The sequence below is a fragment of the Lygodium microphyllum genome, chromosome 3, assembly GCF_053477565.2.
Source record: "Lygodium microphyllum isolate KBCC chromosome 3, Lygodium_microphyllum_v1.1.10, whole genome shotgun sequence".
Lineage (NCBI taxonomy): Eukaryota > Viridiplantae > Streptophyta > Polypodiopsida > Schizaeales > Lygodiaceae > Lygodium > Lygodium microphyllum.
Window position 1 is genome coordinate 48,556,368 of NC_141137.1, and position 25,769 is coordinate 48,582,136.

The 25,769-nt window shown below is 44.2% G+C and overlaps 1 protein-coding gene across 3 annotated transcripts in view; it reads left to right on the top strand.

Moving 5' to 3' along the window:
* Positions 1–19,372, top strand: part of LOC148038305 (actin-related protein 4-like) — a 207,900-nt gene extending 188,528 nt beyond the window's left edge. For 2 of the 3 annotated variants that reach the window (XM_087670412.1, XM_087670416.1), the window contains 4 exons: positions 17,038–17,100; positions 17,194–17,258; positions 18,444–18,512; positions 18,593–19,372. In XM_087670412.1, the coding sequence (XP_087526538.1) occupies positions 17,038–17,100; positions 17,194–17,258; positions 18,444–18,512; positions 18,593–18,638 (243 nt within the window). In that variant the 3' untranslated portion in view covers positions 18,639–19,372. Of the gene's footprint in view, positions 1–17,037; positions 17,101–17,193; positions 17,259–18,443; positions 18,513–18,592 lie in introns of those variants that run through there. The other variant, XR_015689336.1, reaches the window with a different exon arrangement.
* The last annotated feature ends 6,397 nt before the right edge of the window (positions 19,373–25,769 follow it).

Below are 25,769 nucleotides of genomic sequence, written 5' to 3' on the forward strand. Positions count from 1 at the left end.
CCATCGTAGGTAGCAGGTATTGGTATGCACTAAAGACATGGGTGGAAGGGACAGTTGTTGTTGCCGTGAAGGAGTGTTAATGGCCTAGGTGGCTGATGGTAGGATTGTTGGAGTTGGTGGTAGGGTTGTTCTTTGTTGGGGATTGCACTGATGGCCAGCATAAGTGTTTTTTTTTTTTGATTTTGCACATGACGATTCTTGGCAGGCTTGCAGGATGATAAAGAATAAGAATTCAAAGTTGAGTGTTGATGAAGAGCGAACGACACTTTCATTGAAGTCTTCAATACCTGCAATTGAAAACCTCTCATATGTTGTCTCTCCCTAGGGATAGTGCTAGTCTTCTTTATCGTGCACAAGTCGTAGTTCAATTAGTTTGGGAGACAGATCAAACCCTAAGCAAGCTGAGAGTATTGTCGTGCACTTGAGGACCCAAACTGTGTATATATTTCGGTGCAGATATTATGTGAGTGCTCGTGTATACTTAGATATTACGTAGTTAGAAGACCACGGGCTGGTTTCTCATAGCCACATGTGGATGAAGCAAAGCTGTCCATGTTGAGAAGTGTTGGGTATCTCACACGCCTTACTTACGCCTAAGCTCATATGGGAGTGTGCGGGTGATCACTAGGACACTGGGGCACTTTTTACTCTCGGTAGGAGAGGTTTTTTCCCCCAGATTATGTGTACTATTTTGTATGTGCTTGTGGTGCACACTTACGGGCACTTACTGCGTTCGGGTGTGAACAGCCCCTTATAACCCTAAGGTATAAGGGTTATCATTTGTACTTTCAGCTAACACTCTATTCAGTACTATTGCATTGGGTATCGTGCTCAACTCTGTCTCTCACTCTCACACTGTCTACTGCACTTCAGCTGCACCTCGATCCTCTCCCATCTGACATTTGGTATCAGAGCTCAGCTCAGAGCAGTCTTCAGTCTGCAGTCTGCAGCCCACTCCAGTTCAGCCAGCCCCCGCCAGTTCTGCCCCAGCCGCCTGTACCTGTGCGTGTCCTGCACAGCGTGCTATCTGTCCTGCACAGCGCGCCCTGCCCAGTGTGCCACCTGTCCTGCACAACGTGCCGCCAGTTCTGCACAGCGCGCCATCTGCCCAGCACGTACCAGTCCTGCCCAGGGCGCCACTGGCATGCACTAGACTTCTGTCCGAAGGTGCTGCTTCCTGAACCGGCAGCTGTCCACCACCTTTGTTCGCCAGCCTGTTCCTGTGCACAGACATTGCCTCGGGATTCGTGCCTGTCGTCAATCATTCTGCAGAGGTAACATTTTGCATTTTTTATTTCAACACAGGAGTTCGTGCAGCAGCAGGGTCAATTTTCTGCATTGGGACACGTGCTCTGTGTATGTAACAGAGCAGCAGCAGCATCAGTTTTCTGCATTGGGACACGTGCTTGTGTCTGTGACAGAGACACATTAAATGCACATTCTGGGGTATTTGTGACAAATTTTGCAGAAAATTTTGGGGCTTTTGATGTTTTAGTGCTGCTGAGCACTAATTGCACCTTGGGAAGCGTGCATCAGTGACAGTTTTTTTTGACAGAGTACCCTTTGCACATTAATTGCAGACTTGTGTTTGCTGCAATTTCTGGAAATTTGCAGATTTCCAGCCCGTACTGCATTGACATTGCTCTATTACCTTTTGGGAAATAATGGCAAATCAGGGAGGAGATGTATTCACCTATGTGTCCAAGGAAGACCGATTGGATGGGAACAATTATTCCCTTTGGTCTTTCATGATGAAGAATGTATTAGTGGCAAAAAATTTGTGGGATTATGTCAGTGGAGAGGAAGCACGACCGGGAGTTGTGGCTCCCGCTACTCCTCCTCCAGGAGGACGTGCAAGAGGGCAACCTCAGCCCCCTCCACCTCAGCCCGCTCAGCCACTTCCCCCAAGAACTGCAGCTCAGAAAACTTGGGATACACGGGATGCACAGGCTATGTCGCTGATTGCATTGGCAGTTCAGCGTTCTATCATTCCTCATATTCGTTCAGCAGCTTCTTCACAAGAAGCTTGGTTGATATTGGAGCAGATGTTTGCAGGAAAGAATGAGACTCGCATCTCTTTCTTGAAGAAAGAGCTAGAGACTCTAAAGATGAATGAGGGTGATTCTATGCAGGATCATCTCAACAAAATTCAGGACTTGCAGGAGCAACTCATGAATGTGGATGAGTACTACTCAGATGCGCAGCTGATTTCTACGACATTGAATTCACTGCCTCCCTCTTACTTGGCTTTTCATACTGCCTTGAACCTCACTATGAGGATTTCGAAAGAGCCCATCACTTTCATTCAGCTTGTCAGTTTGCTTCTAGAGGAGGAGCAAACTAGACGGAACAGTGGTGTGGATGGTATAGCCTCTGAGCAGGCTTTTATGTCAAGGCAGAAGGGTAAAAACAGCCAAGGGAAAAATGCTTCGCAGAGTTCTGGTAGTAGTAACACTTCACAGACAAGTCAGAAACAGGGGGGCACGCAAGCCAAGAAAGGAAAATGCCATTACTGCAAGAAGCCTGGCCACTACATCACTGAGTGCAGGAAGCGCATTGCCAAAGAGAAGAAGGAGTCAGGGATGTCTGTTTCTGCAGCTCCTTCCACTGCTAGTGAGTCCACGTCCTTTGTTGCAGACAGGGACTATTGTTTTTACACTTGCAGTTATGATGTCTCTTGGGCTGATAGAGCATTTAGCTCTACAGAAGATGCTGACACTTGGTTCTTTGACAGTGGTGCTTCACGGCATATCACATCTCGTAGAGATTTGTTTGCTTCTCTTGGTGCACCTCCCGTTGGGAAGTCTGTTCAGTGTGCTAATAATGCATCATACCCTGTTCATGGTATTGGGGAGATTCAGCTTACAGCCATTGATGGCTCTATTCTCCGCCTACAGGATGCTTTGTATGTGCCTGGCATTAAGAAGAATCTGCTTTCCATTTCTTCTATGGCACGTTGTGGTTTGCAGGTCACCTTTGATGATGACCGTTGCATGGTCCGTGACAAGGAACACATGACATTGGTCTTGACAGGTTCTCTGTGTCATGGGTTATATGAGTTGGATGCTCTTTCGGTAGATCAGTCTGCATATTTGACATCCACTCTTACTCCTGCTATGTTAGAGGCAGAGTTATGGCATGCTCGTTTGGGGCATGTAAACTATGGCAGCTTGATGCTATTACAGCGTACTCAGATGTTGGATGGATTACCTCTCTTGGAGAGACCTCCTGAGCATTTATGCGAGGGTTGCATTTTGGGGAAAATGCATCGTTTCTCTTTTCCCCGTGATGTTGCTTTTAGAGCAACAGCCAGATTGCAGCTTGTGCATTCGGATGTTTGTGGGCCCATGCAGACACAGTCATTGGGTGGTTGTTACTATTTTGTAACATTTATTGATGACTTTACACGTTTTTGCTGGGTCTACTGCTTGAAAAAGAAGTCAGAAGTGTATGATGCATTTTTGGCTTTCAGTGCACTTGTGGAAACTCAGTCTGGTTGCAAGATTAAGACTCTCCGTTCGGACCGAGGGGGGGAATACATGTCCTCTATGCTGAATTCTTATTTGCAACAGAAGGGCATTATCCATCAGTACACTACTGCATATACTCCACAGCAGAATGGGGTAGCAGAGAGGAAAAATCGGTCACTCATGGAGATGGCCAGATGTATGCTGAAGGCAAAGAGTTTGCCTCATAGTTTTTGGATGGAAGCCGTCATGTGCGCTTGCCACATATTGAACAGATGCCCTACCAAGGCCTTGAAAACCGTCACACCTTTTGAGGCTTGGCACAGCCGCAAACCTTCTGTTGGCCACTTCCGTACTTTTGGGTGTCTTGCATATGCCCATATTCCACAGGTACTTCGAAAGAAGTTGGACAACAAGGCTGTAAAATGCATCTTTATGGGATATAGCAGCGAAAGCAAAGGCTACAGACTCTATGATCCCGTGACCAAGAAGGTTTTTGTCAGCAGGGATGTTGTATTTGATGAAAAATCAGAATTATCCTTGGCTGGTTTTGATACATATCAGGCTGCCCGTGATGTCTTTGAAGGGCTGCTGCCCATCACATTTGGTGATTCAGCTGGTACTTCAGCAAATGAACCTAATGTTCAGCCAGTTGCTCCTATGGAACATGCAGTAAATCAGCACATTGCTGAAACTGAAATTCAGCAGGAACTTGTACACAGTCAGGAAGCAAGACAGGTGCCTAGATGGTACACGCAGACTATGAGAGATAGTCATTTGGAAACACCCTTGGCTGGTCGTACTCGAAGGCAAACTCGACTGCATGATTCAGCACATTCCATGGAGTTTGTTATGGCAGCATGTACTCATGATAATGAGGAGCCTGAATGTTTTGAGGATGCACGACATAGTGTGCATTGGATGGCAGCCATGCAAGCTGAATTGGATTCTATTCATAAGAATCATACTTGGGATTTGGTGTCTTTGCCAGTTGGCAAGCGTGCCATTGGTACGAAATGGGTCTACAAATTGAAAAGGAATGCAGATGGATCCATAGATAAGTACAAGGCACGGCTGGTAGCTAAAGGCTACGCACAGAAAAAGGGCATTGACTATGAGGAGACCTTTGCTCCTACCTCCCGTATGACGACCATTCGGTCTATGATTGCCTTGGCTGCACATTTTGGTTGGAAAGTGCATCAGCTGGATATAAAGACTGCATTCTTACATGGGGAACTTCAGGAAGAAGTGTATGTACAGCAGCCCATTGGTTTTGCAGTTGAAGGCTCAGAAAATTTAGTATGCAAGCTGAAAAAAGCTCTATATGGTTTGAAACAAGCTCCACGAGCTTGGTACGCAAAGATAGATGCCTTCTTGCTTAGTCAGGGGTTTGTAAACAGCCCATCTGAGTCTACCCTTTATGTACATAAAGAGGGGGGATCCATGCTGATTTTGTGTCTATATGTAGACGACCTTTTGCTCACTGGAACACGTGCTGATCAGATTTCAGCATTCAAAAATAATTTACAGCAAACTTTTGACATGTCTGACTTGGGTATTTTGCACTATTACTTGGGCATCCAGTTTGTACATGATGCTAGAGGCATTGGATTATGTCAGTCAAGGTACATTGGGCAACTTCTTGAGAAGTTTGGCTTACAGGATTGCAAGCCAGTTTGTACACCCATGGAACCTGGGCTCAAACTGTCATTACATGATGACAGTGATTTGTTTGATATCCATACTTATGCTCCAGCAGTGGGATGTCTCATCTATCTATGCCACACTCGGCCAGACATACAGTTTGCCGTTTCAGTTTTGAGCAGGTACATGCATCAGCCTCGTATGTCGCATTGGCAAGCTGTGAAGCGTGTGTTTCGTTACTTGCAGGGTACTAGAGCTCTTGGATTGCTTTATGCCAAGGGGGGACCACTGCAGTTACATGCTTACAGTGACTCTGATTGGGCTGGTGATTTTGATACTCGTCACTCCACTAGTGGCAATTGTTTCTTTCTTGGCTCGTCATGCATTTCTTGGCTTAGCAAGAAACAATCCACTGTTGCCACGTCGTCATGTGAAGCTGAGTACAAGGCAGCCTTCACTACTGCAGTTGAGTGCGTATGGCTTAGACGCTTACTTGCTGATTTGGATGTATCTGTTACGGAGCCTACTCCTTTATATACTGACAGTCAGAGTGCCATTGCAGTGGCACGGAACCCTGTGTTTCATGCTCGCACGAAACACATAGAGATTCACTACCACTTTGTCAGAGAGAGGCTACATGCAGGTGATATCAGCCTTGTCTACTGTCCTACCACCAGCAATGTGGCAGACATCTTCACCAAAGCTCTTCCACGAGACAAATTTGAAGCATTTCGCGATGCTTTGAATTTGACGCCCTTTGGTGGCGGATGATCCTTGTACACTTGATCACTCTTCACTCCAGGGGGGTTTGTTGGGTATCTCACACGCCTTACTTACGCCTAAGCTCATATGGGAGTGTGCGGGTGATCACTAGGACACTGGGGCACTTTTTACTCTCGGTAGGAGAGGTTTTTTCCCCCAGATTATGTGTACTATTTTGTATGTGCTTGTGGTGCACACTTACGGGCACTTACTGCGTTCGGGTGTGAACAGCCCCTTATAACCCTAAGGTATAAGGGTTATCATTTGTACTTTCAGCTAACACTCTATTCAGTACTATTCCATTGTGTATCGTGCTCAACTCTGTCTCTCACTCTCACACTGTCTACTGCACTTCAGCTGCACCTCGATCCTCTCCCATCTGACAAGAAGTACACGTGAAGATGTATGAGACATCCTTTGCGTTGTGATTGCACGACGTAGCATAATTGAACACAGGGACACCGCACTTTCAGTAGCTGGTAGCTATTGGACTTGCGTGATGAGGACGGTGTACTTTTCATGGCCATTCTTGCGGTGCTTACTACGATTGATTGCAATGGTATTAAGGCAGAGTGCGAGAGGGAATCGTATGAATGGGTCAGGGTGGCAGATCTAACCATAGGCGAGACAAGCTCCCTAGGTATGTCTTGCCCTTGATGTGCCGTGAACAATTGTGGGTGATACTAGAGGGCTAGGGGACTAGGGACGGAGCCAGCCGACCAAGGTCACTAGGGGCGTACCTAATTTTAGGATCCCTAGGTGTTGTGCTGTGATCGTGGGTGCTTCTTAGCTTTTTGTTTCTTGTCTTTTCTTTTCTTTTTTCCTTTTTTTTTGTTTTTCGTTAGACTTGCCTGAGTACAACCATCGCAATACGTTGAGACTATCAGCCTTTCAATGGGTTGGGAGATGTCGAGCTTCGAAGGCTCAAGAAATGGATATTACAATGATGATTGTGCCCTAGCCTTGTTGTTAGAGAAGCAGTTTGTTGAGATGAGGAGATACACTTGAGATTTTGCAACCCTCTTTGGAACATGCGATGTTGGTACAATTGAGGTAATAGCTATCGTGAGTGCCCGGTGTAGAGTGTAATCCAAAAAGAGAAAGTGGTTAAGATCATGCTTTAGGCCATACGACATGGGCGATCGGCAAGGGTAATTTTCGCTTTTGGCAGCGTGGCTTTGTCGCGGCTCTTTGTGAGGTTGATGGTCTTGCGGTGACTTGGGCATTGAACACGTTCGCACGAAGACTTGCGTCGTCCTGCATCCACTTGTCACTCCATGAGAGTATATGCAAGTCGCATGCATGAAGTACAACGAACAGACGAAATCACTTCAAGATATTACTTTATCAAAATCCTATGATGTTGACTACGATACATATTCCGGTGCTTGTTAAAGACGTAGTATATATTAGCAGTAGGTAAGGAAAGTGTATACAGATGAGGAGCCTGTCCCTTTAACCATTTAAAGACAAAAAGTTATGGCAGGATGGCCTTTGTTAAGCAGCTTATATATCATAGAAGCTACTCTATTTATACGAGGCGGGGCGAGTCCGGGTGGTTGGGCAACTGAGACTGTACCGGTGAGGGGCTTCTTGTGAGGCTGGGCGAGGAAGATGTCCGGTTGGGACCTGAATGGTGTAGTCCCTGGCTGCAACTGTTTCCAGAATGCTTTTGAACAATGCACCAAATTCCTGCTTGTCTCGAGCTGCCCTCTCCTCTTTCGAGCACCTGGTGCCTGAGCATCTGGTGGGAGCCTACACAGCTAGTGTTGCCACACCCCGTGTGCTCCCTTGAGCCCTCGTCCTCTTGGCTTCGGGGTTTTCGGCCTGCGTCGTGGACGGTGTCGTTTGGGGCCTCTTTTCAGCGCGTATCTCTTTAGAGTAGGCACGTAGCGTTCTGGTGGGGGCGCTAGTGCCTCATGCTCTCTCCGACGGCGGAGAGCTTCCTTGCACGCCAGCTACACTAGGTGGTCCATGACTGCTACCATAGGGGGATCTGCAAAATGTGAACCCAGGATTAGGCCTTGAGGCAAGATAAAACTATTTGCATGGAAGGGATTATACAGTGGGTTATCAAGTGCATGTGACGAGGGGGGGGTGAGATGAGGCATGCAGCGTTTGTTGTAGAGGGACGGCCCCTTGTTGATGTTCCTTTTGCCTCCAGCCATTAGCAGATCTTGGCTTATGCTAAGTTACACGGACTGATTGTCATGGAGTGGAGTAGAGCTCATCCCCAAAAGGATAGATCGGGAACGGGAAAGGTGTATAGCAAGGGACAGTGCCCCGTCTACACCATCAGAGATGTTGGTTAGGGCTTCCTATGGCAGTAATGAGGGTTGCATGCCCTTCTCCTAGAGGCAGGAGTGGTCACCCACTTCTAAATGTGTGGCGAGAGGAGGGCCTGAGCAGCTCAGCTTGTCAAACCCAACTCTTCTCCATGCACTTGACTATCGTTACTTGTGTGTGTTGATATCATCTATATAGGGTCACAAAATTCATTGTTTATTTATACACATATTTATGAATCCATGTCACTTCACGAGGATAAAAACCAATTATAGAACTCCGGATTGTACTGGTGTGTGGCACACGCATCCAGTAGTCGTAGCAGCTTACTCAATAACGATAGATATTTTGCAACATCGAGTAGCATGGTACCTTATCCAAGTCTACTGGCAACACGTAACTCCTCCTCAGTGAGAACCTTATCAACCAGAGAGTTCTCTTGGCTAGTTCCAGCTAAGTCCGTACACCGAATGGCAGTCAGCACTCGAAAGGAAGTTGGTGCCACATAGGTTGGGTCTCTTTGAGACCGCCATTTGGCCAATCGCTCCTCTGAGACTGTCATAATCTAGGCTCCTAGTTCGGCCATTGCAACGCGATTTTCAAACCAACGTTTTTCAAATTGGCTTCAACCCTCTAATTGTCGCTTTAGTTACTCTATCTCTAAGAGATTTGATTGGCAAAGCACATCATTGAATGTTACAGTTAAGGGTAGTTCATCGGCTTCCTCATCAGAGGTGAGTTGCATGTATTCATGCAGGAGCATGTCATAGTGTTCATCAAGATGTTCTTGCTCTTCCCAAGATAGGGGAAATGGCAAGTATTCTTCAAGCTGCTCCTTAGGGAATGCACCCATGTTCGCAAGGACATAGACACGTGCGAATACTTTGAGTTTAGTTTCCAACTCAATTAAGCATTCTGCGATACTTTTATGTTCAACGAGGGCTTGCTCGATTGCTATCTCATACAAGGTTCTAGGAGTTTCCCTAGGCTTTAGCATAGCTGGGGGCTCAGGCCTAGATGAGCAAGATTGGTAAATGCTAGGATTGCTTATGCTCTCGGGATTTGTGCATTTTTCTTGAGGTTTTGTTGCTATTGTGTCATGGTTCTCCTCGGATGTGATTGGTATAGATTTGTCACCCTGTTGTGACAATGTTGTATCCACTCTTGATCGGTCAAAGTGAGTTCTGTTGTCGGTGGATTGAGTGTTGCAAGCAACCACTGAAGATGATGGTTGCTTTGACTTATCAGAACACATGGATGTATTTGAGGTTTCACCGCTGTTAGGGGAGATGGCACTGGGTTCCTTAGTGGGTGGATTGAATGCTTTATTTCCAAGTTCTTCCGTGCTCTTGGTCTCGATTGTCTTGGTATCTACCACCACTTGCAACTGCCGTTGTTTCCGTTGTTTTGCTCTCTTTTTCTTGGACAATTGCGGTGTCTCCCTTAAGGACTCATGACCCTAAATTAGATCAATCGTTGATGTGCTTGGTTGGGCCTTAGTACTCTCTTTCTCTGGTGTGCTCTCATGGGACTTAGCTACGGCCTGCTGAACAGCCTTGCTAGGTTGATTGGTCAAATGCATCCTCTCCTTGGCCACCTCTTTGAGAGATTTCTCCTCAAGCCTAGGCTTTAGGTGCTTTGGAAGTGCTGGAGGTGTCAAGGATGTTGGTTGCGATGCCTCTTCCATGGGCAAATTGCTAAGGACGTATTCAACAAGGGGTGTCGTTACGGCCAAAGGCTGTGATTGCTGTGATCCCTGATTGGAAGTAATAGCAGCTAGTTCAGTGGACCGGCTACTGTTAGTGGATTGCAGTGTCAGGTCCTTCGGCAGATCGGAAGTGGTTGTGTCTTTTGTTGCCCTTTGAGCATTCACTTGTATAGATCGAGCCTCAGTTGATCCAGCCACATTAGGTTGCACAGGCATATCCTTGGGCCGAGAGATACGGATAGTGTCATGTTCCACCTCTTGGACATTTGGAAGCTTAGATGGAGATAGAGATTGGGATTGAGCAATTGCACTTGATGACTGGTGTTGTGCTTCTTGTGTCCGTTTAGGGAAAGAGGGTGTAGGAGACTTGGGACTCCTAAGTGGCTTTGACACTGGCTGTAAGATTTTCTCGTGGCTGTTGGATGATTTTGCCATTTGTTTTGTTGAGCATTTAACCTTTCCATGAGCAATGTTGTGCCTATGATGCATGTTATCCTCTTGGAAAATCAAAGGCTCCTACGGCACTAGTGGCTTTTTCTTACCCTCAATGATTACATCTAATATCTGCTCGTCGCACACGCTAGGTTGAGGTTCTACCCTTCGAATAGTCCCAATTGGTTTCTTGATTCCGACCGTGGGGGGACTCGGTCACTCCCATGTCTTTGACTCGGGACTTGGTTTTTCGTTTAGATCTCCTCCTACGCTTCCTTGCTCTTGATACGATCTGGCCTTCAGTCAACAGAGGAGGTTTAGCAGGGGATTTTGGCACCCAAATCCATTGGTTACCTGCATAATACCCTTGAGCACGTAGCAACGCTTTGGATATCCATCGCGGCGTTGTGCTGACCCTCCATCGATGCCTTCGTCTATAAGGCTTGGGCTTCTTTTGGGGTCTTCTACGATATTTGTAAGTCCAAAGCCCGTCCTTGGTGTTGTTCCCTGACCTTCTTGTTCCAATCCTAGCCTCACTCACTAGTTCTCTCTATTCAACATGTGCTTGTAGCAACTCTTTCAACAAGCCCTTGCTCTCATCACTAGACTTGCTTAGCATGTCAGAATGTTCCTTGTCTTTCCCTCAAGGTTTGATGAGGTCACCCTTACTAAAGGTTGTGATTATCCTCACACCAGGTAGCGTCAAGTGTATCCTTTGTGCGACATAGTCGGCCTCAAACTTGATTGCCCTTTTGAAGGGTCATCCAAGAAGGATTTCCTTTCCACAACTAGCACTATTTGGAGGAACATGGAATAGGACAGGCAAGCTTTCAGTTTCAATAGTTACAAGGATTTTGCACTTTCCTATGAGTGCTTGTGGGTGTTCCCCGTATGGACTAATAGTTGCATTAGTCGGTGTGAGCTTTGGTTGGCCTAGCAGAGTCCATGCTTCATAGGTCAAGATATTAAAATCTGCCCCTTCATCAATCAAAGCATCGACAATGTGCTCTCTTTTCGCAGTGAGTTTGACCCTAAGATAAGCAAGTGGTACTATGTCTTCATCTTCCAGGTCTTGGCTTATAAACTTAAGCCTTCTGACAAATGCCCTTGAGTCCCCAACTGCACGACTAGATATGGATTTTTCACTGATGTCTTAGATCGTCTGTGCAGTGCTATTCAAGGTGCATCTATTGTCGGGACTATCATATCTAGTCATCCTCGCAGTTGTAGCTTGATGTTGTTGATTTCCGCTTTGACTAGATGCAGTCTGAATGCAACACATACGTGTTTTTGCAGTGTGGTCTTTTTGCCCTTGTCGGCTAGATTGGCCCATTGAGGTTCTAGGGTCTCTGTTTGTCTTTGTTCGGGTATGGGCTTTTGGTTGCTCTTTTGCAAGTGAGAATCTATGTCTGTGTTGCTCTTTTGTAAGTGAGAATCTATGCCTGTGTAGAGCCATTACTACACTAGGGTCTAATTTGGAGGACCTTTCACAGCACACGTTTTCTCTCCAACCTACTTGGGGGAGGTGCAAAGGGCACTCACTAGTTCTCTCTATTCAACATGTGCTTGTAGCAACTCTTTCAACAAGCCCTTGCTCTCATCACTAGACTTGCTTAGCATGTCGGAATGTTCCTTGTCTTTCCCTCAAGGTTTGATGAGGTCACCCTTACTAAAGGTTGTGATTATCCTCACACGAGGTAGCGTCAAGTGTATCCTCTGTGCGACATAGTCGGCCTCAAACTTGATTGCCCTTTTGAAGGGTCATCCAAGAAGGATTTCCTTTCCACAACTAGCACTATTTGGAGGAACATGGAATAGGACAGGCAAGCTTTCAGTTTCAATAGTTACAAGGATTTTGCACTTTCCTATGAGTGCTTGTGGGTGTTCCCCGTATGGACTAATAGTTGCATTAGTCGGTGTGAGCTTTGGTTGGCCTAGCAGAATCCATGCTTCATAGGTCAAGATATTAAAATCTGCCCCTTCATCAATCAAAGCATCGACAATGTGCTCTCTTTTCGCAGTGAGTTTGACCCTAAGATAAGCAAGTGGTACTATGTCTTCATCTTCCAGGTCTTGGCTTATAAACTTAAGCCTTCTGACAAATGCCCTTGAGTCCCCAACTGCACGACTAGATGTGGATTTTTCACTGATGTCTTAGATCGTCTGTGCAGTGCTATTCAAGGTGCATCTATTGTCGGGACTATCATATCTAGTCATCCTCGCAGTTGTAGCTTGATATTGTTGATTTCCCCTTTGACTAGATGCAGTCCGAATGCAACACATACGTGTTTTTGCAGTGTGGTCTTTTTGCCCTTGTCGGCTAGATTGGCCCATTGAGGTTCTAGGGTCTCTGTTTGTCTTTGTTCGGGTATGGGCTTTTGGTTGCTCTTTTGCAAGTGAGAATCTATGCCTGTGTTGCTCTTTTGTAAGTGAGAATCTATGCCTGTGTAGAGCCATTACTACACTAGGGTCTAATTTGGAGGACCTTTCACAGCACACGTTTTCTCTCCAACCTACTTGGGGGAGGTGCAGAGGGGTAGTCCTTTGCAGGGGTTTGGGGGGGGGAGAGAGGGGGGGGGGGCAATCCCCCCCGGCCCGCAGGGTCGTTACAGTAAATGCCATGCGTGATTACAAGGACCGTTGGTAGCCAAGTTTTGAACTACTTACTCTAAATTTCAATCTAGTAATAGGCCTATGATATGCTTTCGGTTCTATAAAATCCAAATTCAGCCCAACAGGTCCGAATTGCAGGGGCCGAATGCCGATAGCAGAAACCTTGATGCTTGTTTTTCTTCTTTTTCTTTGTTTTTTCCTATCCTAATGCATCCAAATCACAAAGCAAATACCTATACTACTCCAACATGCTTTTCTAAATCCAAAAAACCAAAAACCTACTTGCTAAGGAGATTGAATACCTCTTCAAACTCCCTCGCTTCCTACCTATCTACCTCAAGCACCGGTTCGGAGAAAACCTACTTCGATGCTCGATTCGAAGCGCTCAAGGCTCGAATCCGTTGATCCCGGCAACGGAACCAAAATGTGGGAGCTTTCAGTTAACCGCCAAGACCCACAGACCGCTTATTGCTTCAAGCATTCCAAGCTGAGCACTAATGGCTACCTCTCACATAGCTGACGTGCCATCCATATCTACGGGTGTAGTGAGCTTACCTCCATGCCGATTGAGTTACTTCCTCTCCTGCACACTCCGCTAGCTCCACGATCCAAGTGCAAGCTTCAAGCAAGCTCCATGCTCCAAGCTCCATAGCCGCGAGCAAGACAAGCGAAGAGAAGAGAAGAAGAGAGGGGAAGATGGAAAGCTTCTCCTCCTTGGTCCCTCACCCTCACACACTCACTCCCTCACACTCTCACACTCCCTCTCTCAAGCACAAGCTTAAGCAAGCAAGAAGAAGAAGAAGAAGAGGAGAACCACTTTTGGCCACACACAAGAATGAGCTTCTCATTCACTTTTCAACTTTATATACAAAACCCTAAATCCTTTTGGGCGGTCATCCCCTTATCCCTTTTTTTACATGGCCGGCCGTGGCCTAGGCCCTTTTTCCCATTGTCTTATCTTCCTAGCTTCCTTCCTACCACCCATCTACCTTTACACATTGCACGAGTGAGAGCCCGGCGCTCTTTAAATTAAACTATGATGCACTTGCGCTCTTTTACAAAAGTATTGACTTGCGCTTTTTCTTGTACTCATTTTTCCTTTATTTAGGACTTTTCTGCACTTCTTGTGCTTCCATATTTTTCTTGGCGCGCCTTCGTCTTCCATTTCACTTTTGCCTTGGCCTTTGTCTTCTACTTTAGATTTTCCAGATTTTCCACTTTGTTCGTCTAACGGTTAACACCTGCATACTAGCCCTTCATATTGAGATGCTTTTGATGCTAAGCTAAGAGAGTGTGTAGCAGAAGAAGGTGAGAGTGCCAAAGAAGGGCTTAGCTATAGAAAGACTAGCTGAGTCTAATCTATTGTAGCCTAAAGAGACCTATGAGTTAGTTAGCCTAAGGACATATAGCCTATGGGCCCAACTTAATCAGCCTAAGATCTAGCTATACTGACCTAGAGAAAGACGAGCCTACCTCAGCCAAGTGGAAGTTGGTGTGACTGGACTAGGGATCGTAAGGCTAGCCTAGGGATCCCAAGAGTCTAGCCTAGGTATTGATCAAGGGGGAGGTCCATAATCTGTAGTACTACTGATAAGACACTAATGAATTTAAATACCAAGGGGTGTAATTATTGCACTCTTATGTTGGAGAATACCCTTTCTCAAAAACAATGGAGTGGCACTATTGATGTTGAGTACCCCTTCTTAATGGCCATGGAGTAGCACTGCCTTTGCAAGATAGGATGGAGGCCAATTTGGAAGAAGAATGAGGTTAAGTATGGGTAAGATACCTCTGGCCTTTGAACGACATCAAGGTGGTTAAATTTCTAGCAAAAGGTACAATACCTACTCTTTTTAGGTAAGTGCTGCCATGCAGGTTTCCTTTTAGATGTTCCGTTACCGCTTTTGTTTTACTTCATGGAGGTAAAGCAGGACTAATGGAGGGGTCCTTGGTTCTGAACAACTGGGGAGGGTGGGGTAGTGTGTAGGAGGGGGATCCCCAACACAACAGTACCAGGGGTCAGCCTGTAACACTTGTGGATAATTGGCAGGTGCATAATGTGCGGATGCATTCTCAACAATGAAGTATCAAGTGCAAAGTGGTACACACCTAGGGGTTGCAAATGTGAGATAAAGAAGCCCTAAAACCTTTATTGGGATCTAAACCAACTAGTGACAAGATGGGATAATCTATGGTGGGTCTATAGAATGGCTCTGAATCTAATGTGCAAGAACGTAAACAAGTGAACTCAAACAAGAATGCAAATGAAGAGGAAAACAAATGAATGCTGTGATGAATGAATAATGAATGAACAGAGAGATATAACTGTGTTCTCAAGGAGTGGAGGCTGTCCCACAGCCAGTCTCTAATGGGAGTGGGCTGAGGGAGTATTGGAGAGTGTCATTCTCCACAATGAATATTGAGTGAAGCAAACCACCAATCTTGATGATAAAAGATGTCAAGGGGCTGAGGAAAGGGCTGAGAACAGAAAATGCAGCCGTCCACATTTGACAGAGGATCTTTGGGGCAGGAGAGCAGCAGCACAATGATCACCGACAGTAAGGAAGCTGTTTGGGACAGCAAGCAGAGCCTCTGATGTGCAGATGACAAGGTGCAGCAGCAAACACAGACAGTTTGATGATGACAGCAGCCTGGCAATGATGCAGGGATGTGGGGAATGCAGACAGCAGGTCAGGGCAGCTCCTCCAGAGTCCATAGGCAGGGTAGCAGCCTACAGCAGCTAGGCAGCAGCCTGCAGCAGATGGGCAGCAACCTAGATGAGGGAGAGAGGATGAAAACGGAGAAGGAAAGCTGGCACTGATGTAGAATGAAGAGATGTGGGATAAAAATGGTAGTGCAATGGAGTCTCCCTTTTATAGATCATTCTAAGTTAATTGACCATTTCCTTTTTGGGGCTGATTTAAGATCCAGAAAATTGCTAGAAAAATAGTGCAATTTTAAGTGGCAATTTCACGTAGCTTAACAAGCACTACCCCCAAGTTACTCCCTTGCCATAAGATTGAAGTGCTCCATGAGTTAATTCTACCATTTTAGCAACTCACAAGGTCAGGATGATCCAGAAGGATGTAATGAAGAATGATCCATTCTTTCAAAAATCTGTGTGTGTGTTGAGGACAAGTCACAATCAGTGACTTCTCATTCCATATCTTGTGAGGTTTGTGTTTATGAATGGTATAGGTCACCCCTCATTGTAAACAACTCTATGCCTGATGTACCAAGGCAGTTGCTGTTTCCAAATGAGTATGCCACCCTCAAAGTGTCTGTCGTAGTTTACATTCTTTTTTTTTTGCCGTGAAGAAGTTTGAATTAATGTATAGAAATATTTACATCAGGCCTTCTAGCCAACCAAGCACAATCATAGGCTTTTGGAAATACATCAGGCCTTCAGGCCAACCAGACATAAATGGCAAGATCTGTCACAAAGCTAAAAAGCTAACAAAAGAGCACAATGCATGAACAAAAACTCGCTAAAAAGCTATCAAGCAACAATCCACAAGAAAGAAGGGTTTCATCAAGAAGGTACAACAGGGGTGAAGCAAACAATGTCCATGCACTTAGCAGCCACCTCTTCAATAACGTAATAGGCGTGCCATTACATTGTATACTCTGTACCCACAGGACTAGGAATTCGCTTCAGGAGCAGGAATCCATATGGTGGAAGCAGACAAATTTCTATTGGAAATTTCCAAGCTCAGAGTTAGTCTGCAACACTATGCCCAAATAAACAGGCAATATAGAAATTAGTTGAGTACAAATCCACATGGTGTAGAGATGAAATTGCCAATCATTATGAACATCTCTTCAACCTTGGAACAGCTAACATGAACCTATCCAAGGGATGCAAACTCTTATCTGCAGATTGATTGTTTCATATGTTTTGTAATGATTTTCGATTAGGTGTGAGTAGTTCCTTAAGCTGACAAGATTCATGTTTTAAGACAAAGTAATAAAGCTTTTGTCAGTTAGTTACCGCAATTGTGCTTGAATTAAGAAATGTACATTGCTGTCAAACAATTCGCTCGTCTTGGGATGTTGATTGCTAAGTTGAAATAAATGATGTTAGTGGGGTTGTATTTTTTTATATGATAAGTCCACATTTTTCAGCTTGCAGGTGGGACAGCTGGAATGCAGCAATTGAAGGAACGTTTGGAAAAAGAGCTGATGGAGGTGTTCTTTTACTTGTGGTTGGAAAAATCTATAATTAAAAGACATTGGTTTGTGGCTTATCGATCACTAAATTTACATTTTCTCTTCAATTAGGAGGCACTACAAACTGCTAGAGTCAAGGTCCTTGCAAGTGGGAATGCTATTGAAAGACGCTTCAGGTAAAATCATGGATTTTTTTTTGAAGGCAATATTCATCTCTGGAATCATAAATCGATCCTTTGTAAGTGCTATGATCTTCTCAAAGCAAGCCGTTCAATTAGGCGAACACTCTTATAACATTGTAATCTTTCTCAATCATACATGAACTTCCCCATCACTTCTGCTATTCCCCGTCCTTCCCTGCTCTGCCAGCCAGCTCCAGTCTTATCAAATCTGCCTTCTACTAGTCCTTGCGTCAAGTGCCATCACACAGTCCCTGCCCTTGGTGCCTCCTGTCCAAGCGAATAAAACGCGCTGCATAAAAGATTCGGTGGGAGCACTCCTCCACGTGACTACTCTGTTTTGTGCTGCTACAGCCGCAAAACCACTTGGGTTAAATTCAAGCTTCATGGAATCATTGGCAAGGGCTATACGTAATTGAGACATGGAGACAAAAGAATAGGTTTCATTTTCAGGAGCAAATGAATAGGTTTATCTGGCAAGGCGTTACATCAGTTGAAGACATGGAGACAAATGGAAATATGAAGATTTCTTCTCGAAGGGGTTTTGATTTTCTGGAGCTAATTTACATCAAAGCAGAATTCAATTCAATCCTGCACACCACATCTGGGGAAGAGAGCAGGAAAATGCACCGAGGTTCAAAAATGAAAAGGTAATACAACTGCAAGGAGTGCAGTTAAGGGGTTGGAGATACTTCTGAATTACAAGCTGGGAACCTTGAGGAAAAGGCCAAAGATTTACAAGTCAGACAGAAGAAATAAAATGTAGACGTGAAGATTTGAAACTGCAAATGCATTGGTATTGGATACCAATGCCTTCTTTTTCACCCTTCAAAAAGAATACTCTTTCATTGATTGAAGAAAAGATGGGTGGAGGAAAAACCACATTCGTTTTTCAGAAAGAGCTATGGTTCATCCAAAGTATCATGGGAGGATAAGGAATAAGTATATTGCATTGACTCGTGCACAACTCACCCTTGCATGAAGCAAAAAGATAATTCGGCTAGGCCTAATATAAATTGTTCAACGTTGTCATTGCATCTTTTAAGTATCCCAGGTCAACAAGAAATTTGAGGATACTAAAATGCTAACGTCCTTACTGTTGTGAGTCAAGTTTTATGTGGCAAAGTTGAGGATATGAAAACCCCTTCAATAACGTGGTGCTGAATGTTTACATCGTTGCAGTGTCTGGATTGGTGGAAGCATCCTCGGGTCATTGGGATCATTCCAACAAATGTGGTTCTCTAAAGCAGAGTGAGTGGTCCCTGCAAATGTCATGCAGTTAATGTTTGGCCTTCCTTTCTTAATCTATTTCTTTGATTGTGTGATGGTAGGTATGAAGAACATGGACCATCATATGTACAGCGCAAATGCCCTTGATTTCTGATGTAATATGGAAATCGACGTTAGGGCATTATGTATTATTATGTATGATTGCCAAAAAGATCAAAACAATTTCTGCAGGGCCCTGGAGCTTTCTACACTCCCTCGGACTGCACGTGCATGCAAGATAGGCTTCAACCGTCAGTTTGGATTAGAAATATCAGTGGTTAGATAACAAAATTTGGATTCTCAGATGTGGACTTCAAGATCGGAGACTCCCAACGAGTAAGAATCAACCAAAGATTCTCCAGGCAGCATCTCCAGTGACTGACTGACAATCATTAAATCAGGACAAGTGGATCTTAAGCCGTTGCCACACATTGGACCTCATTGGTAACATCATTGTAGGTCATCTAGACAATGACATGTAGTGGGGCTATGAAGCAACAATGTATTTCTACTTTCAAGGACCTCTTGCCTATATGGGTAGAGATTATTTGCTCTCAGAGATAGATGGGAGGGTGTATAGTGATTCAGATCGCAAGAACACGTGGCAAGATATACATACATACTTGGGGTCTTGCACATTTTCACTTAGGCATCTCCCATATGATTTGGCATTATAGACTGTGCATTAGTCATTCTAATAGCCTTATACATTGGCATCTCCCTTCAGTACATGGTGAGGGATTTCTTGGCACCCCTAACAATTTTCGTTTCCTACTAGCTTCTGAGATTTTGTACCAGTATATATAGCTTAATGGTGGCTTTCATTGAGGGGTTATATACTAGATTTTTCCATCTTGAAAGAAAACGATGGTTCCTAATTTGAGTCCCCTCATTGAGTTTTCCCACCATTTTTGGAAAGTTGGCACATCTCTTATTAATTTGTGGGGGATGGTCTAGCCTTGATCAGGGTTGTTATTAGCACCTTATCTAATGTTTGTTTCATTAGAGCATACTACAAGCTTCTTTATCATAGAAAGCCATATATAGTCTTGTAAGGTCCATAGATGGGCATCTTTTAGTCCAAAATGTCTCCAAATAAGGGGTGATAATATTGGAAGGTTCTCTAGCACTCTACTAAAACATGGATATCAAGTGTGATTTTGACCATCATGTGTGAAAATAAAAATTTCTATCATAGATAGGGGTTTGCCCTAGCATAGGTAATGTCCCACCCCCACAGGAAAAAAAAAGAGGGAAACAAACATCATTGTAACACATAATATTGTTGTACTATCATTCCATTAGAGAAGGGTGCATCTTATAATAGAATGGAAGCATTCTTGTATTGAAAGGAGGGGAAATCTCATTGGGAAGCCTCATTGATGAGCATACTAAATTCCTTATAGAGCATAATAGCCAATGCCTTACTTTAATTGGATAAATAACCTTTTATGAAATAAGGGGTTAAGGGAAATCGTTCGATTGAATATGTGTGCACGCTAGTGATTAACTCAAATAGTGGAGCTCTAGGCTTATCCTAATTCCCCTAGACAAGCACATGCAAGATAACTCGTGTCTTGTTGGAACAAAAGTCTTTGAAAATCAAGGTATTTGTAAAAATTCCAAATAGGAAAGATTTACATTGGTGACCCTTAGAACCTAAACAAACTTTTCCAAAGATATGTTGTTGGATCACTATCTTGTTTGACCATCAAGAATATGTACACCATCCTTGTTTGCCTAAAGAATTCATGAAAGGGGCACATTAGATGAAGGTATAAATAATCTATCCTTGCATCAAACCCACCATGATCCATTTTCTTTCTTTTGCTTCTCCTTGATAGGTTTTTTCTACACCTTGCAATTATTAGTACACTTGTTTTTGAGAAGGATACAACATGCATCAAGACATACTACTAGAATAGAGAATAGAGAAGAGGTGTCTATATTCCCTTCATATGACTATTGAAAGGATGAGCCTCCCTATTAGTTTTTAAGGTGTGGATAAGATAGCTCACAAGTTGAGTGGGCCATCCAACCGATTGCACTAAAACCCACTCTTTCGTGCTACTAATGATAGTTAAGTGTTTGCATAGACAACACCCTAGACTTATATGGACACACCATGCAAACATATATGTCCAAGCAAGTGATGCCCCTAACAAGGAATCAAAATTACTTAAAAGGCTTATTCACTTGAATATTGTCTCTAAGATTAAACAATGGTCTAATAATTTCTAAAATATCAATGTCTTAAGAACTTGCTCAACTTAGTACATGTCATTGTTATTGTCTCTACAATGGCACCTTCATGTTGTTATCCTATTAGAGACAAAAGCAACACATGAATCATTTCTTTGTTTGACAATGCCTTTCATAGAGCTACAAGCCCCACACACTCTTATCTTGGTTTCTTTTTATTGGAGATATAGTTTAGATTGGTGCTTGGTTGTCTTGCAAGATACCTTGTTACAACTATGTAGATTTGTTGGTCACTCTTATGTGGGATTGATATATTGTATGTGCATGTCCTCTTGCTTTTAATGTTGTGATGCCACAAATATTTAATATTATTAATATTGGTATCATTTACTTCTCAAGTATTTGTATTGACATATGGGGACATGCTTGATAGAGATTAGTTTTTTAGCTTGAAACATCCCACAATGTGTATTCTCATCATAAAACTCTCATTTCATGATGAGTATATGGACTTAAATTTCATCTTAATGAGAGGCTATTGATGTTGCTATGGTATAATATATGATATTTATATGTTATCTTTTTTATCATATAACCTACCTCTTATTAACACCACCTAATAGGTATAGGTCAATATTATCTACACTTAAATAACAACAAAGAGAGTCTTTGCTCTCCTATTCTTCTAAATAGGTGAGATCTTAAGGATTTGGAGATAGGGTTAACCCAAACATTGACACTAAACTAAGGAACTACAATCAAATCAATCCAAGGAAAACCACAGATTACATCATCCCATCTCTACACCATATGATCTTCAAAAACTAAGCATAAGCCAAAGGAAAAAAACACAAAACTTGTGATGGGGCTTTCATCCATAGGCTTCATGTCTTTATGCAAATCATAACACTACCACACAAATTAGTTTTGTGATTGGGATTCCCTCCATAGGTTTCATACCCTTATATAGAGTAGAATAATATTGCAGGACTGATTTTTATAAAAAAAAAAGTAAAAACGTAATTGTATTTATAACTTCTTTAATGAATAAATGAAAAACCCTTTTGTGCTTCTATTCTACTGGGGTAAAGGCCAATGTGGTTGTTTGTCCATTTTACTCACTAATCCCAACTATATGTATACACACTCATTTATTATTCTTTGAGTGATATAAGTTAATAAGGTACTACTCACAAGAGAGCTATTGGAGGCCCCATAAACATTCTCTCTCTCTCTCTCTCTCTCTCTCTCTCTCTCTCTCTCTCTCTCTCTCTCTCTCTCTCATATTTGAGGTTGCTTCCATTGTCTCTTTAGCGATAGATTTGGAGTGTTATCTAGAGTCATGGAGTCTACAGACCAACAGTGCCTTAGTATCTTCCTCTTAGAGATACATGAGCTTCGAGACTCGCTCCTCAGGAGTACAACTTCATGACAACAAGGCCCCACTTAGAGGTAGCTTATAGATTTTTTCACAAGAGGGACCTAGGAGGTTTCAGTACAACTATGGCCCCAGTGTTTTATGTATACACGAGGGGCATTGATTGATTGAGCCATCCAGCTTGGTTGATCCAAGATCCAAGTCCCCATACAAGTCTCTATAACACTTTCATAGACAGATATAGGAGATTATTTCTTGTGCCAAAGCCAAGCCTTTTATGTCCCCATGAGTTTGTATTAGTTGGAACTCTTTACTTGTCCACTGTTAATCCCAAGTTGAGATGGCGGAGAAAGATGGCGGAGAAATGAAGGAAAAAGTGAAAAAAATATGAAAAAAGAGCAAAGACATGCATGTGGCCTCTAAAGCTAGGCTAGGGCAAAAGCTGCAATTTTAAATAAAAGGCGTCTCAAAAAGCTCTAAAAACTCTTGTAAAAGAGCGTTATGCTCCCTCCTGTGCCATTTGTAAAAGAATAGACGGGTATAGATTGAGGCCATGAAGCAAGAAGAGGGAATAGAAAAAGGGACCTTGCCACAATGGTCGGTCATGTAAAAAGGGATGGACGCCCATGGAAATTTAGGGTTTTGTATATAAAGTTCAAAAAGTGAATGAGAGCTCATTCTTTTGGTGTGGCTAACAAGAGTTCTCTTCTTCTTCTCTTCTTCTCTTCTCCTTGCTTATGTGTGCTCTTGAGAGAGGGAATGTGAGAGTGTGAGGGAGTGAGTGTGGGAGGGATGAAGAGGGGAAGCTCTTCACCATCTCCTCTTCTCTTCTTCTCTTCTCTTCTCTTCTCTTTTCTCGTGTGCGCGGCTATGGTGGATGGAGCTTGGAGATGGAGGAGGCTTAAGAATGCTTGAGCTAGCATCTAGGATCGTGGAGCTACCGGCGTGTGCAAGAGAGGAGGCAACTCATTTCGGCATCAAGGTAAGCTCACTACACTTGTAGAATCAACGACGCGTCGGCTAAGTGAGAGATAGCCATTAGAGCTCGCTTGAAATGCTTGAAACAATAAGCAGTCCGTGGGTCTTGGCGGTTGAGCGTGAGCTCCCTCTACATTTTGGTTCTGTTGCTGGGACCAACGGATTCAAGCTTGAGCACTTGCGCGCCTCATATCGAGCATCGAAGTAAGGGATTCATCCCTGAACTGGAGCTTGAGATAGGTAGGAAGTTGGGTTTTTTTATCTTCGAAGCAAGTAAGTATTTTGGGTTATTTTGTTTGTTTGATGATTGGAAAACATGGAGAAATCATTTTAGTTTTTTGCTTTCAATTTTTGTTGCATTTAGCGTAGGTTAGGATCCGGAAATCGAATCGGAAAAGGGTAGGGTTTACTGTTGCAAAACATGGCAAAACAGGGTACAAATCATGCAAAAAATGGCAAAAAGATTGCTTGGGATGCTTAATGTCGGCAAGTGAGTGATTGGAAGCGTCCAAACCTTACCCGAGAAGGGGTTTAAGAGCCAAGAGGCCAAGGGAGAGCTCATTTGCAACCCTTGTAGTGAGTGAGTGAGAGAGAGAGAGAGAGAGAGAGAGAGCCCGCGGAGAATCAATTCGATCCTGTCGCCGGAGAGCCTACCGATCGCTTCAGGTATATCACTTCCCCTTGCACCCTACTTGTGATCTAGAAGGTTGTGTGTGAAATGATTAGCTAAATCGTCAGTTTCGATCAAAATCACCTTGGCTCTACCTCATCACGCACAACTCAGCCCGTCCGAGTGGACGATTTCTGGGCTGAGTACCAAAATTGGCCCTTGGCCCTTTGTCTTTCGGCCCACTCGGCCCAAAACCCTACTCGGTCTGTCCGAGTGACATCACTCGGCCCCACTTACAAACTCGGCCCTCGGTCAACCATCCTGCTCGGCCCTCAGCCCATCTAAGCGACCCAATTCGGCCCTCGGCCGGCACAAAATTTGGCCCTCGAACAAACCTGATTTAGCCCTTGGCCTGTGTGCCTCAGCCTGTCCGAGTTGACTCCCTTGGCCCGTCCGAGTGAACCTTTTCGGCCCGTCCGAGTCAGCACCTCGGCCCCTACAATTCGAACAAGTTAGGCCAAGTGTGGACTTTTCCAAATTTTTCAAAAATTTAACCAGACCCAACTAGAGCTTATTAGTCGCATAATCTCTCGCGAGTCCTGACGCTCAGAACTTGATTTCGGCGCAAGGAATAGGCAAAATCGTAAGACACGGCCACTTAGCAGCTTGCGTAGGCTGTCGTGAGACGTAGAGTCCTAGAGACAACCCACTGAGCCATAAACCCTAATCGGACAAAGAACGAGCAAGGCAACGTAGTAGCAAAACCCAAAACCCTGTCAAGACGGCCAAAGAATTGATCGACAAGCCTATCAGGCCCAAAACGAAGCGAGAGTACGTAAGACGCTTAGATATTGTTTGCCGCACTCACCTTGAATTTCCGCACTTGAAGTACACTTAAGGAAAATTGAAAGCCTGATTGAGCACAACTGCACGGGAAGGAATACACACACTAAGAGGAGATAAATTGAGGATTGTATTTAATAAGTCAAGAAACTCACTCAGATAAACAACTCAAGGAATCCACCAATAGGAGAAGACCCAAAGACATAGACAGACTATCGACACACGGAGTAGAACCAAGCAAGCGGCGCCAAAGAGGTGGATTTGACAAATTTACCCAACCTGATCGATAGCTTAGTGGAGCACGAAAACACGATGATGGCAAAAGAAAACCTAGACCGCAAGCCGAACGAGGAACTCGACTTAGAAGTCTTCCCAGAGACAATTCAGCAGTTGGTTAAGTAGCTACGATGCGCACGCCCGGTATGAGCACCGCGGCAGGACAGCAGATGCCATCATCGCAGACTTAGAAGAGGAGAGGAAGCTAGCCCATAAGGCACTACAATATATAGTAGAGTACAACAGAGACCAGCAGGCTAGGAGCCAAAGGCAAAGCACAGAATTGTGCGAGGTACAACGGGTGCTGAACCTAGCCGATGGAAATCGAATTGATCACGAGAGAGCCTTGGAAGGAGACTTAACGTTGAGCGAGCTTCTCATGAAGCGACTGCTAGACAACACAACAGTAGAGCAAAGTGCCGCAGCACTAGCGACATCACTGTTAGCAGGATTAGGAGCAAACCAAGGCTCCAAGAGCCAGTCCAAAATCCCAATCATTGCAAAGCAGCTCGACAAGTACCAGTCCCACGATGATCCATACAGTTTCGTAGATCAATTCAAGCAAGTCTGCGAAGCCAATGGTCTCATCGACCTGACTCAATGCTCTCAAGCATTCGGGCTCTGCTTAGGTGACAAGGGTAGGACTTGGTATATGAGTTTAGATGTCGCAACGTGAACCAACTTCAACGGCCTCAAGAATCTCTTCATCAACAGATTTGCCGAGCCTGGATACTCCGACAATCTGCTAGTGCAACTAATGAATATCAAGCAGAAGGAGAAGGAGGACATTCACGATTACGTGACCCACGTGAGGATTCTCTTCAAAAGAATCCCTACGAGCAAATGACCAACTAAAAGAGCAGTGTCAACTGTATTCATCAGAAGCGGAATTCGAAATGAGGAACTGTATAAGGCTTTAGCAGGCAACTCAAGCTTGCAGCAAGACGCGCTA